At 38.9% G+C, this 15,110-nt stretch overlaps 1 protein-coding gene across 1 annotated transcript in view; it reads right to left on the bottom strand.

Annotated features, from left to right (window-relative positions):
• Window positions 1–2,646: 2,646 nt before the first annotated feature.
• Window positions 2,647–15,110, bottom strand: part of RRAGD (Ras related GTP binding D) — a 36,415-nt gene continuing 23,951 nt past the window's right edge. The window contains exons 5-7 of the mRNA XM_032409287.1: window positions 14,224–14,366; window positions 9,489–9,637; window positions 2,647–3,003 (exon numbers count right to left, since the gene is read on the bottom strand). Coding sequence (XP_032265178.1) covers window positions 2,852–3,003; window positions 9,489–9,637; window positions 14,224–14,366 — 444 coding nt within the window. The 3' untranslated portion in view covers window positions 2,647–2,851. The remainder of the gene's footprint in view (window positions 3,004–9,488; window positions 9,638–14,223; window positions 14,367–15,110) is intronic.

The raw sequence follows: 15,110 nt of genomic DNA, 5'->3' as shown, positions 1-15,110 counted from the left end.
AAAGAAATGGTTTAGCAATAATTACAAATTATGTACTGCTTAAAGTAAAACATAATACTATGCTTGATTACAAATTACAACCAGTCTATAGAAGTTAAATGCATACCATACTTTAATAATCAAGACAGTTCAGCCATTTTTCTGGAGTATGTCTCAAACAGAGTTAGCATATAACCCGTATATAACAATATTGCTGTGTTTCTAGTCATTTTATATTTAAGGGTCCAAAATATATTATGCTCACAAAATAACACTGTCCGTGACTGCCAACCAGTTTTTTTTTTTTTTTAATTTATATTCCTTCAAAAACACTCTACCCTGGTCATACACACTCATTTATATCACTAAAAATAACCAAAGATGGTAATTCACAGTCTCACCTCCACATAGAAGTTCTAAATGCCCCAGAAACCTGTAGGTCAAGTTCTCAACCTTTGAAAATGAGCAAACATGTTCCAGAGAAGTCACCGTAGTCATGTATTTGGGCTTTGTATTTATAGCATTAGATTTGAGACCTAAACATGGCCATACACATCGCAGTAAGCTAAGTTCCATATCGAAAATAAAATGCAAAAGGAATAGAAGAGATTCTGTAATTCCAATAGCACAGACTTAAAAAATTGAGCACTTAGACATAACTCCTACATCTGTCTTTAACTAAGAGGTCATTGCCATGCTACAGGTTTGAGGCAGTAATCTTAATGTATTAGTGTGTGATCAAAGAGTGCACTTACTACCATGAACTCCGGTCCTATGCCATAAGATTATTTTTGCTTTTCCCCAAAAAAATCATTTGCTCCTGAAGTAATAGACTTTTAAGGCACATTTTAACAAAAACCCATCATATACCCAGCTTAAAAATGGAAACTCCTCCTGGTTACAATAATATATAATATACCTTAGTAATGTGTGATTAACCAGATAGGTAAGTGTCTCTACCTTGAGGATAAAGTCACATTAGAAAAGTGATTCTTTATTTGCTAATCAAAAAGAAACATTGTGTAAAAAATATTAGAACATTAAATTTATAAGAATAATCCATCTGTACCAAACCTGTTGGCAAAGATCCAAAGATCCAACAGGTTACAGGCCTAGAAATTAAGGAAAAGTCTCCTTTGGAACCCTGGGTTCCTACCTACCCAGGTTTCTGAGCAGGAATCATGAGGAAGGGAGTTGGACGCCTTAATGATTTTTAGAAATTTCTTTCCAAAATGCACAGACCCTTGGGAAGACTCAAACCTTACACCTCAATCAGCTACCATCTTGCATTGCAGTTAATAGTCTCAAAGAAATAGGACTTGGGGAGGGAAGGAGAGAGGATGGAAGGAAGCCACGGATAGAAGTGGGATAGTTTCAAGGGCAAGTCGCTTTAGGAACTTGGTACATTTTGCTAGGACCAGCTTTGATTTCCTTATGAGTCTTTGCTTAAAGATACATCAATCCATAAAATTATTTTCTAATACCCACAAGTAGGCTTTCGGGCACTGACCCTTGGGACGGACACAGAATTACCTAATGGACATAGAACTATCTACCAGGAATGGTTTGGGGTGAGGGGAGATTTAGGGGGTCCCTTAACGTCCTGAAAGTCTGAAGTAAACCAAGTGGAAGAATTTCTTGGAAACACAGAGCTGACTGTAACGCCCCGCCCTGGCCGTCCTCTTCCCGTCGATGGTTAGGGGTTTGCTGCTGGCCCCTGAGCTCTAGTTCAACCGTAAGGTGGGAACGGGCAGAGTCCACAAGGCACACCGTCGTGGATGAGCAGGAGGCTCAGGGCTGACAAATGTGCTCACCAGGATTATGCTCTGTGGTAGAGATCCTCATGAGACATTCCCTGTGCTCATGATCCTAAATAAACATTTTAAACGTTGCACAACAACAAGCCCACTCCCCAGGGGCCAAACATACAAACTGTATATCTATTTTTATATCTGTAGGTAACCAATCACCTACATTTGGGAAACCATGTGACCTCTGATGTAACTTCAGCCTGAGCGGCAGGTACAGAACAGCCTCCAGAAACCCTGTAATGCAACATTCCTCTTTCTCTCCAGTGATTGGCACCATTTTGGAAATCTGGTCCTGAAGGTTCTAAAGAACAGAAATGCAGCAAAAAGGAATAATCTCTCTGTATAAAATGATTCTAGAGATGTGTGTTGAGGTAAAGAGCTTTGTAAAAACTGTTGAGTAGGGAAGTCCTGCCACAGCTATAGAAATTTTTAGGTAAGTTTGGTGCTAATGTTATTCTACAAAACTCCCATTTATACCAGTTATAAACAGGAGACAGTTCTTATTGCTCCTGGAGCTTGCTGCCCCAATCTGTTCCAGCTCCACTGAAAAATGATTTTTCTCAACAATTAGTAGCAAAGATTCCCAAATTTATAAAAAAAAAAAAAAAGTCATTGCCAGTGCATTGCTTTTTGATTTCTGATTGCCATAGAGATCTGAACTACACTACAGTATGCATGTCCTTGACACCAAGTACAGAAAAAAGCTTAGAAAAGTCGTTTTATCAAAGTTCAAAGAAAAAAAACATGAAAAAGAGCAAAATATATACAGTTCCTGGCAGTCCTCACCCAGGAGTATCTGACTACAGACCATAAAAGTTTACATCTGTGTAACGAAATTACAGTAGATTTTACTTCATTGTTAAAATACAAGTTTTGGCTTCAAAGTGCTCACTTTATTTAAAAAAGAGAAGATCAAGAAGGTTGCAGGGATTTTTTTTTTTTTTTTTTTGTACAACAAATACGTCATGTGTCCCAATCTCCTTTTTCCTCTTCCTTTAGTGCAACACAGCGCAGCGGCCTCGTCGAAAGGTCTGATGCGCAAAGACACTCCCGAAGCCTCACTACAGCAGCACGTTAGGGGTCCCATTGGGGGTGGCTCCTTTTTTCTTCTGCAGCCGATTCTGAACCTTTCGTGATTTCACCATCTTCATCCTCACCTCAAAAACCTCATGGATGGCTTTCCGGAAGCAATGAAAATTATAGTCAATAAGCCCTGGGGAAGAAGACAAAATATTTAGACATGTCACACAGAAATAATCTCCTCTTGGGGCGCCTGGGGGGCTCAGTCGGTTAAGCGTCTGCCTTCGGCTCAGGTCATGATCCCAGGGTCCTGGGATCAAGCCCCGCATCGGGCTCCCTGCTCTGCAGGGAGCCTGCTTCTCTCTCTCCCTCGGCTGCTCCCCCTGCTTGTGTGCTCTCTCTCTCTCTCTCTGTGTGTGTCAAATAAATAAAATCTTAAAAAAAAAGAAAGAAAGAAAGAAAGAAAGAAAGAAAGAAAGAAAGAAAGAAAGAAAGAGAAAAGAAAGAAAGAAAGAAAGAAAAGAAAGAAAAGAAAGAAAGAAAGAAAGAAAGAAAGAATCTCCTCTTGTTGTGTCTGCCGTGGCCGGGACAAGCAACTCGGGGGAGACAGAAGAGCGGCCTTAACAGAAGGTCCACAGATTTCCCTAGCAGCTCTGCAGCCAGGCTTGAGGCATCGCAGGCGAGGTTCTGTGAATGTACGTGTTTTCCTATGGAAAGGTTCCAGAGTACAGACCACATTTTCAAAGGTGTCTATGACCTACAACATTGAAGGACCAACTGAAGTGCACATTTTTTTTTGACCTATCAGAATTCAAGAGTTCTTATAATTAAGATATATCTTCCAGGAAATATTTATAATTTTTCCCCGAAAGGGATTATTAAATTGACTGTGAGTGGAGGCAGACCCTGACTTGAAGTGTGGCTGCGATCTCAAAGCTTCAGTACCCATCATTCAATCGATCAATATTCACTCAATACCTATTATATTTAAGCTACTGTCAGAAGCCCTGGGGAGACAAGGTCCCTGTCCCTGATTTTATAGTGATAGCAGTCACCTCAGGTCAACTGCAAGCTCAGAAGTTCAACAACCAATGACATTCTTGGTTTTTCAACTCTAAGTAAATTTTAAAAGCAGAAATAGTAAGGGAAAACCTTTTTGTGTTTTCTGAAATCACTGGTACAAGAATGAAATAAAAGATTAATCCCAAGTCTTGAGTGCATTTTTCAGCACACTAATTTGTAAAAGTGTTGAGAGCAACATTATGTTTATACCAATTAGGATAAGGCAGTTGGTTCGATTTACTATCTTTACATTTATTAAAATAACTAGCCCAACAGTTATTTCCATCCACTGAGGTGATGCTTCCAAAGCCCCAACCAAAATAAAAAAGAATTGGGATCCCAGCCAAGGAGCGAAATTCTTCAGAGCAGTCATATGACCGCAAGTGCCCTGGAGGAAACACCAGCTCAGCGTCCAGAAGCAGGAAACCTTCTGAGCGGCGCCCTCTGCTGCTTCTGAAGTGACAGTGACCACAATGCAATAAAACCTTTAAGTGATCTCCTCAAGACAAGACTACTGGAATGAGGGGGAAAGTAATAAAAAATAAATAAGCCCAGGGGCGCCTGGCTGGCTCAGTCAGTAGAGCACGTGACTCCTGATCTCAGTGTTGTGAGTTCGAGCCCCACGTTGGGTGTAGAGATTACTCAAAAATAAAATCTTAAGAAAAAAAAAGCATCTCTTTTCTGCCTGAGGTTTTCTTTGGTACCACAGAACTTAGTTGACTGCACATAGATACCAGGGATATGGGAATGAACGTTCTGAGGGCACCCCTCAAACAAAGGGGCATGGAGGAAGGTGGATAAATGTTGCAGTCTCCCATATTCAACTGGGGTGATTCTGAGTTTGTTCCACACAGCTTCTTAGAGGCTCTCTTATCGGGAGTGAACCTAAAGCTGCTCATTGACACCACTGTGGGTAGCTTTCCTACCTGCCTTGTCTCATTTCCCTACTTCCTCATTTTTGTTTCTTGGGACCATCTTCCAGATAAAGCAAGTAATTAAAAGAAAATAAACAAGAAGCAAAGAAATGATTTTATTTAGTGGGAATTGGGATAGGAGATGTGAGAACAACCTCAAAATTCTTTGCCTATATAGGCAACCAACTGCCTTGGGAAGAAAGCTTAGCTAGAAAAACTTTGGCTCAGTGAGAATTCAACTTGCAGAAATATTCTGTTGATAGTTCCTGACAAATCTTAACTTTTTAATCTTTGCAATTTAAAATGTAACAGTATCGGGGCACCTGGGTGGCTCAGTCAGTTAAGCATCTGCCTTTGGCCCAGGGTCCTGGGATCGAGTCCCGCATCCATCGGGCTCCCTGCTCAGCAGGGAGCCTGCTTCCCCCTCCTCCCTCTGCCTGCTGCTTCCCCCTGCTTGTGCTCTCTCTTTCTGTCAAATAAATAAATACAGTCTTTAAAAAAATAAAATGTAACAGTATCTTATTGCATTTGGAGTTTTAATAATAAAAATTCACAACTGAGGTTTTTAAAGGAAGTAAGCATTCATACCAAGTATCTGCTATTTCTTTCAACCTTTTCACTGAAGGCAGCTGAAACTACAAGAACAGAGACACGAACAGAACAAACACATCTTCACCACCATAAACGGTTACATGATGGTTCCACATCCTTCTCTGCTTCAGTGGTTCTCAACCCTAGACACACCTTAGAAACATCCAGAGAACTTAAAAAATTTTAACAAACCCTAGGCTCCTCTCCCAGGAATTCTATTCTAATTGTTTAGAGGAGGGCCGAGAGGTCCGTATTTTTTAACTGCCTCGCTTCCCAAGGTGCCTATAATGTACAGCCAAGGCTGAAAACTCCACATCTGCTTTTGATCCTCTCTTTTCTGCCAAAGTAGTCACAGAGATCATTCATGAAAACTCAGAGGGAGACCCAGCATGAGGAAAAGCTAATCAACCAGTGTCAGTTATCAGCGCCATGTGACTCTACAACACTTGAGATTAAAACAAGAAAAACAGGGGCACCTGGCTGGCTCAGTTGGTAGAGCATGTGACCCTTGATCTTGGGGTTGGAAGTTTGAGCCCCATGCTGGGTACAGAGATTACTTAAAAATAAAAATCTTTAAAGAAGAAAAAGTAAAGCAACAAAACCAAGCTACTCTATGCATTTATAAGCATTAAGTTCTTTTTAAAGACAACTACCTGATCCCCAGGGTGACCAACTCATCTCATTTGCCTGGAACATTCCCAGTATCAGCTCTGAAGGTCTCCTGCCCTTGGAATCCCTTCCATCCCAGGCAAATGGAGCTAATCACTCTAAAAAGCACATGAGTTTAACATGATGGGGTTAAACCTGTCTGCCATTTCCTAGTTATAACATTAAAACTAATACCTAGGTTTCTAGCTAGTTTAATAAATTCTACCAAATCTGCCTATCCTCAGAAATGATCCCACCTAGGTGGCTTAGCAGTAACTTACAAAGATCCAAATAATAAACTCCATTTATTATTAAATTTATTTCCACAACCATAGATGGATGTTAAAATTAGTGGGCAAAAGTGTGAGGAGGAAGAGGATTTACATAGTTTGAAAGTATTTATTAACTACAAAGGGAAAGACAGGAACTTTCCAGTGGAAAAACCTGACAGACATTACCTTAACTAAATCAAGGTCAGCATCACCAGTAGTAATAACACTTATCAACATCATGAACCACTTGATATGATGCACTAAGAAGGACACATTCTTGTCAAAGTGCATAATCTTGTTCCAACTGTGTGGAAACAGCAGACAAACCCTATTTGAGGGACATTCTACAAAACAATTGATCAGTACTCTTCAAAAGTGTCAAGGTCACGGAAGATAAAGAACTATTACAGATTGGAGGAGACTAGGAGGAATAGTGACTAAGTCAATTGGGGATCCTGGAACACAAAAAGGGTATTTTTGGAAAAATGGTGAAATCTAAATAAGGTCTATGGTTTCTTAATGTATACTAATTAATTCATTAATGCTATTAATTAGTATTATACCAATGGTGATTCCCAATTTTGCATTACTATAGTATGTAAGATGTTAACATTTGGGAAAGTGGATGAGGAATATGTGTAAACTGTGTACTATTTTTGCAACGTTTCTATTCAGTCTAAAATCAGTTCAAAATAAACAAGCTATCCAGGTTGATGCTAATGTTCCCTAAATTTTAGGACCTGCCACTAACCTAGATGGTTTGGGGGCTCTAGTTGTACTATTTGCATTTTATTTTACTTAGCTTCCAAAATCAACATGAAATATTAATCACCAAATATAAATTCTGGAAATATCTTTAACCAAGGAAATATATGTATAATGGTTTAAAACACAATACACACAACTGATTCTATGTAGGGACAAGCCCAGGAATCTTAGCTCTGTCTGCCATACACTGGTGGTAGGACTTCAAGAGAAACTTACTTATAGTTCCAGGTTTGGGTAAAATCATCTATAATTGAGAGAATGAAACAAGGTATGGTCCTGTCAAAATTCCATGAGCCTATTATATAACCTGTTCTTACTTTCAGCAAGATGAAACTAAGGAGTAAAAGATTAACACCACTTAATTACAAGTTTTGAAGGCCAAGAACACAAAAGGCAATTTGGTTGATAACAGTCAGTAAATATAGGAAAAATATGCAACTTCACCAAGAAGCAAGGAAATGTAAATTCAAATGATACTAGTTTTTAATAAATAATTTTTTAGTGCTAATACCGAATATTGATAGGAATACAGCAAAATGGACACACTTCTATTCTCTTAGTAGCATAAACCCATAACATCTTTTGGAAGGACATTTTGGTAATTAGAAGCCACCAAAACATGCCTATCCTGCCCTTGGATCTAAGTAATTCCATTTGTTGAAGTTTCTCCTGAGGAAATAACCAAAATGTATACAAATATACAGTGCAAAGAAGGTCATTACAGATTATTTACAACATTAAAATCTAGAAACAATATAAATTTTTAACAATAAAAAACTAACATAATCATTAAAATGATGTGGTAAAAAAAGGCTTAGTGAATTAGAAAGATGTCTGTAATTACCTCACTGTAATTCAGTGATGGTTACGAAGTAATATTTATCATACCATCACATATAGATAGAGACATAGCTACAGATGAAAAAGTCTGAAAAGTTATAAAGAAAATGTCGAGAGTGATTTCTGAATGAGAAGTTGTCGATAATTATTTTTTTGCTTATTTGTTACTTCTAAATTTTCTTTTTTTTTTTTTTTTAAAGATTTTATTTATTTGACAGAGAGAGACACAGCGAGAGAGGGAACACAAGCAGGGGGAGTGGGAGAGGGAGAAGCAGGCTTCCCGCCGAGCAGGGAGCCCGATGCGGGGCTTGATCCCAGGACCCCAGGATCTTGACCGGAGCTGAAGGCAGACGCTTAACGACTGAGCCACCCAGGCGCCCCATGTTACTTCTAAATTTTCTAAGTGAATCTGTTGCTTTTGTAATAAAAAGAAACAATAAAAATGTAAATTATGTTTTCATGCTCAATGACTTAGGAACATTTTCATGATATAAATGAGTAAAAATAACAGATGTAAAACCAGATAGACAATATGGCCCCCTCTTGTTGGCAGGAAAGGAGGGATGAGAGAAGGGAAGAAGGCAAGATGGGGGGGAGGAAAGAAGGGAGAAAGAAAATCTCAGAAATGTAACATAGAATTTAGCTCTAGATGGCAAAATTGAGTGGTTTCATTTTGTTATTTATACTTCCCCAAATTTTCAAAGTATTTTTATAATGAACATGTGTGCTTATAAGGGAGGAAAAAAGGCTATTTTAGTAAATGTTACTATTGGCACTCTGTTGGGAATTTTTTTACCCCCCAAATTGGTAAATCATGCCCTAGTTGCTAGCAAAAATCCCTAGCATGTCAGTAAGCTGTTTTAAATAGTAGTTTAAATTCCCAGTTTAAACAGTAGGGGGAAAATGAATATCTCTTTGAGGTTAGTTGCTTTAGTTTTATTTTATTTATATTTATTTACTTATTTATTTTATATTTATATATTATACATTCATATTATGTCACATTTATCATTTATTTATATATCTTTTGCTTTTGTTTCACTTATTAGTGACCTTATTAAGTATATTCATGTCTTCCCTTTTCAGAATCATGATGCCATCCCCGTGTTTTGAGGACTAAAGAATGTATAAAGGCTGAACAGAAGTTAAATACGTCTCGCTTTAATGTTGTACAAATCCCCTCCTTTACACAGGGATCTCAAGTGGTCCCACGGTCCCTAAGACCTTCTAGAGGAGTGGACCAGGAGGGAGGCCTCGGCCCTCACCGCAGGCTGCTGGGCCCTCCCTGGCAAGAGATGTTACAGCCTGTTAACAAGGCTTCAACCAGCTTCACTCCAGGAAAAGCCAGAACCCCTGGGAGGACTGTCTGCTGCCCCTTCTCGTCATAGCACTGCATCACTAGAGGGCAGGCTGCTTCCTGGATCCCAAAAGCCTGGCAGCCATGGTGAGGAGCCAAGGTGACCTGTGACTCAAGCCTGGAAGCTTCAGGAGGCATGCTGCTGATCACCCACATTCGACAAGCAGTAGAAGCAGTTATCAGTCTGAAATGAAACATTTCATTTAAATCACACACACAAAATTACCTTTTCTTTCAAAGCTTTCCTCTCTGACAAAGCAGACAAGAGCCAGGAACTTCGTCACCTCTTTTAAATAAAGAACTGTGGTATTGTTCAGCTTTATAATGGCTGTGGATTCCTTGTCATACGGGGTTCCTGCTCCATCTTCTTTGAGACTACATGGGGACAGAAACCAGAATGTATGTGACCATTGAGAAGAAACTACAAATTGTAACCCAGCGACAGAGACCAGCTCTACTACACAGAGTGATAATCATAATGAGAAGTTGTTTACAATTACAGGGCCTTTCAGCAAAAGTCTTCGAAACAAAAAATCACAAAAATGTACATGGTGTATGACAGTCCCTTCCTACGGACACAATGAGTGGCTGTTGGGGAAGGGAGGCATCTCTCCAGGCACCTGAGGAACACAGGTGACGGATGGAGGTTAGCCATTCTTCCCTCCATAGCCCATAAGGGCTTCTTGTTTTTTCCTGACAGAATAACCAGGCTGTCAAAAGCATGGTCTGATGAAGACCGAGGAGAGCCGATTGACTCTTCCAAATTACAGAAGCCTAAGGAGACATGACAGCCAAACACTGGCCTAGATCCCGGATCAGGGATAAAAGATAGAATTGGGACCATTGGTAAGATTTGAATATGGACAATATATTAGATAGTGCATTATTGTAGCCATGCTAAATATGCTTAATTTGGTAAACAGTGGTCCTGTAAGAGAATGTCTGTTTTTTTTAAAGAGATAGACACTCAAGTAGCTAGGATCAAAGAATCATGATGTCTGCAATTCACTCTCAAATGGTTTGGCAAAAACACACCACAAAATGTATTAGAAAAAGAGAGAGCAAATATGGCAAATTGGTAAAAATGGGTGGATCCCAGTGAAGGGTATCATATAGGAGTTCACTGGACTATCCTTGCACATTTTCTGTAGGTTTGAAATTTTTTCAAAACTAAACACTAAGTAAATACACTGGTCTATTTAAGAAAAGGTGTGGCCTGCAGACACAGATGACTTGGGTTTGAACGCCAGCTCACTTATTTTGTGAATTGGAGCAAGGTAACTTCTTTGAGCCTCAATTCCCTTATCTGTATACTAATAGTGATTACCTCGAAGTTTCCCAATGCAATGAAATAATAGATATATAGCACTGAGCATAGTCCTCAGACCATGTAAAATGCACAATGAATGTTAACCATGATGATGATGATGATAATGAATGATGCCCTTTAATGATCAAAACTGGACCCTCCGAAGACACTGATGTAATCAGAGGTACGTGTCCTCTCCTCATAGGCAAAGGAGCACTTTTCTGCACCATTTCCCCTTATCTGAAACTGTATGTGTGTGTGTATTTTTACTTCCCAAATTAATGAATAATTGACCAGAAATTTGACTTAATTGGAATTGTGCTAGACCTTATTAATACAACATAGTAACACGACTGGTGCTAAGCCTGATCCCTCTGCAGAATAAGAGCCAACATTTACAATGTGACATGCACCATTCTTAGTTTTTATCATGAATTATCTATGGTCTGGCCTAAGAATCCTCTAAGCTGGGTATTGAGGAACTGAGGCTAGGGGAAATAGGATAATTTGGTCAAAGCTGATGATGAGGGTAGAGCCAGGACCTCAAACTAATCTAATTTCAGGGTTAATGCTTTTAGTCTCAAAGATATCATAAGGAGGTAGGGTGACAAACCAGATTAAATGAAAAGCCTGAATTGTAGAGTATTTCAAAGGAAATGTAAGTTCTTAGTTTTGAGAATATTTTCAACTGGCACATACATGGCTACTTAAAAGTAAATTGGGGAAGAAAGTGGTTTTTTTGTTTGTTTTTAAAGATTTTATTTATTTGACAGAGAGAGACAGTGAGAGAGGGAACTCGAGCAGGGGGAGTGGGAGAGGGAGGAGCAGGCTTCCCGCCGAGCAGGACACCTTATGCGGATGTGGGGCTCCAACCCAGGACCCCGGGATCATGACCTGAGCCAAAGGCAGGCCCTTAACGACTCAGCCACCCAGGCGCCCAGGGAAGAAAATTTTTTAAAAAAGGATTCAACTCACTGTGACCTACCAAAACATTAAAGAAAAATCTTTAAGAATTGTTGGATCTCAGATGTTAAAGATGCTTTATCAGAATTCGTAACATCCTTTGTACTATTTTTAGCTGCTGTTTTTCTAGACTGAATTTCTCTCGCTAATAAGCAATGTTCTGAGAACAAAAAACTGAAACATTTGAATTTTTTTACCCAATGAAGAAAATTTACTAACAGCACTTAATAACACAAGAAAATTCTTAGGTGATAATGTTAAATGCATAAAGCAGGATATATGTAAAATTATATATACAAAGTGATCACATTATCCTAAAAATTACACAGAGAAATAAGAATAAAACACATTAGGGGCAACTGGGTGGCTCAGTCAGTTAAGCATCTGCCTTCAGCTCAGGTCACGATCCCAGCGTCCTGGGATCAAGCCCCAAGTCCGGCTCCTTGCTCAGTGGGGAGTCTGCTTCTCCCTGTGTCCCTCTCCCCTCCCACTCATGCTCTCTCTCAAATAAATAAATGAAATCTTTAAAAAAAAAAAGAATAAAACATAATAAAATGGTAATAGTGACTGCCTCTAGGTGATGATATTATGGGCTATTTTAATTTTATTCTTTATGCTTTTACATATTTTCTGCAATGAGCATGGATTGCATTCATATTCAGAAAAAAGTAGACATTAAACAAATTGGAAAAAACCAGAAAGACTAAAAAAAATTAGAAGTAAACACTGGTTACGGATTACTACTGCAAGAACTATGTGCTACTCCTCAAATCTGTGTTCACAAAGCAGTGAGAACACAGGCAGCTGCAATGTATTTTAAAGTGTGTGTGTGTGTGTGTGTGTGTGTGTGTGTGTGTGCATGTGCGCGCACGCGTTTGGAGAGCAGACGCTCAGCAGATTCCGGGGCAGACTGACCGGGGCGCCGGGTCACCTGCCTCGGGCCCTGCTGGTCTCCACGGAGCAGCTGGGACCTGGCAGCAAGCCTGTTTCCTCCGTCGCTGCCAGTTAGCTGGGCTGGCTCCTTGTGGCTCCAGCAAACACTGAGGAAACTCCAGGGCCCAAGCCCAACTGGTGACCCAGACTGGTTCTTACTGCACCTGACGGGTTCTCAGGAGCACTGCATTCCGCCACAGAAAAACAATCTGACTCCTCCTGCTGCCGCCCTCCTCATGTTTGTTTTAGCTGGGTAAGAGGAACTCTGATTAACATCATTTACATCAACAGTTTACCACTTACATCTAATTACCATATGGCACAATAATGATTACGCATATCATTAAATAGGTGCCAGATTAATTGTGTTTATTGTATTTGATTACCGCAGCAATCTAGACTGTAATCAGGATACATTCAGTTTCCATGACTATTTCAAGGTCAATCCACTTAGAGTTTAAAAACAATAGAATGCTATAGAGCAATAATCTTGGAAAACAAGGTCTATTTCTGAAGCCAGATGGCAGTGTTTAATAATAATACTAAGAACGCAGTAATCTTGGGGAATAAGGTCTGTTCCTAAAGCCAGATGGCAACGTTTAATAATAATAATAATAATAATAATTAATAATAATAATAATGGCAGCTACATTTATCCAGGGCCTACCAGCTGAAGCCTAATGATATGTCATCCTCACTACAGTCTTATAGTATCACCTTCCCTATTTCATAATGGAAGGGACCCTGCGTGCTTGTGTGTATAGCAGAAAGAATCTGAACTGAGGGGGCAAAGGATTTTCAGACAGAGGAAGAGAGAAATGGGGAGACCGGGAACCTCACCGAAGTTGACGGAGGAGGCTGTGTGAGGCAGGTCACAGCTGGTGAGTAAAAGGGAAGATGAACAAGAGCCTTACCCATCAATGATTGGATAAACATGTAAGATCCAATATAAATCGACAGCAACAACTTGATCTTAATAAGACCAGACAAACTAATTCATATCCATTTACTCTATATGACACCCATTCAGGAAATTTAAAATTATGTGGAATTGTTTCTATGTCTGGTATGACAATCAATTTTCTCCACTCCTTGTTCATTTTATAATATTGGAAGTGTACAGGAGGTTCTGTTTCCCAAGACTCTAAGACCATGATAATAAACAGGTAATGTTGTTTGCTTAGTTTTGTAATTCTCTGCTGCTCATGAAAGAAGACAAAGTATGTTAAAGAAAATCCGGCAGTTATTTCCTATAATGAAGAAAGTAATAGAACTGTTGTTAATATGAGATATGTATTTAGAGTTCGAGGATCCTATTAGTCTCTCCCAAGTGTGTATGACATTATGATATGATGACAGATTTTTCAGTAGAAGAACCAGGAATCAGTTAGATTTGAGTTCAAATTCCAGTTCTGTCCTTTATTGACAGTGTGAGCAGGGGTCAGAAATCTAACCACTCTGAACCTCAGTTTCCCCATTTGTGAAATGGGGATAATAATTCCCACCTCATGGAATAGCAGGGAATTAAATGATATAATGTATGCAATACACTTATTAGTAAAATGTCAGGCATTTACTCAATTATTTTTGGTTGTTATTGCATGCTAAGTGGTATATTTATTTACAGATCTCAGTCATTTAAAACAAAAGTATTAAAATCAAATAAGTAAATGCAAATGTTACAAAGGTTATGAAAGGTTTCATTTTCTAATCTGAAGTATGGCTTATTTGTACCCTTTAAAAATATTTTACTTACCCATAAATACAAGAGATGTCGATAACCACATCGATCATATCACAGCAGAGCTCATAGGTTTGCATATCCACTGGGGTACTATCAGTTGCAATATAAATTTTACTGACCACATCAAAGAGAAATGCCTTTTCAATTCCAGAATTCTGAAACAAAAAGAAGATGCTATCTTAAAGGGACAATGATTTTAGAACATGTCATCACTGTATAAAAAAAATTACACACCATCCTCAATGTAAAATATGAATGAACAAAAATTAATTTACTAAAAGTTTTGTTCTATTTTATTACAATTTAAACCTCACATAAACCTTTATAATGGATTTGCATAAGAAATGGAAAATTCTTATTTTTCATAAATTACTGTAGGTAAACAAACTGGGCAGTGTTTCCTGGCTCTTAGAGATGTACCTGCAGTTAGGAAAAGGCAAGTAAAAACACTAATTTTACTGACTGTAAATTTTAAAATAAAATAAATTTAGGGACACCTGGGTGGCTCAGTTGGTTGAGCGTCTACCTTCAGCTCAGGTCATGATCCCAGGATCCTCACAGCAGGTTCCCTGCTCAGCAGGGAGTCTGCTTCTCCCTCTCCCTCTGCCTGCCACTCCCCCTGCTTGTACTCTCTCTCTCTGTCAAATAAATAAAATCTTTAAAAAAAAAAAAAAAAATAAATAAATAAATAAAATAAATTTTAAAAATAAACAAACCCAAACTATGGAGCGACAGAGTAAATATGAGTACAACCAACAAGTCTGACTCGAGTCAGCAGCAGAGCTTTCCTAGACCTGACGGTCTATAGGATTCATTCAGCCAGCACATCATCCACAGTGTTAAACAGATAGAAAATATTCAACAGGTTATATCTTAGCGCCACAACCACCCTTAAGCTT

The sequence above is a fragment of the Phoca vitulina genome, unplaced genomic scaffold, assembly GCF_004348235.1.
Source record: "Phoca vitulina isolate PV1807 unplaced genomic scaffold, GSC_HSeal_1.0 scaffold11, whole genome shotgun sequence".
Lineage (NCBI taxonomy): Eukaryota > Metazoa > Chordata > Mammalia > Carnivora > Phocidae > Phoca > Phoca vitulina.
Note: the sequence above shows the minus strand (reverse complement) of the source record. Positions and strands in the feature narration are given on the sequence as shown.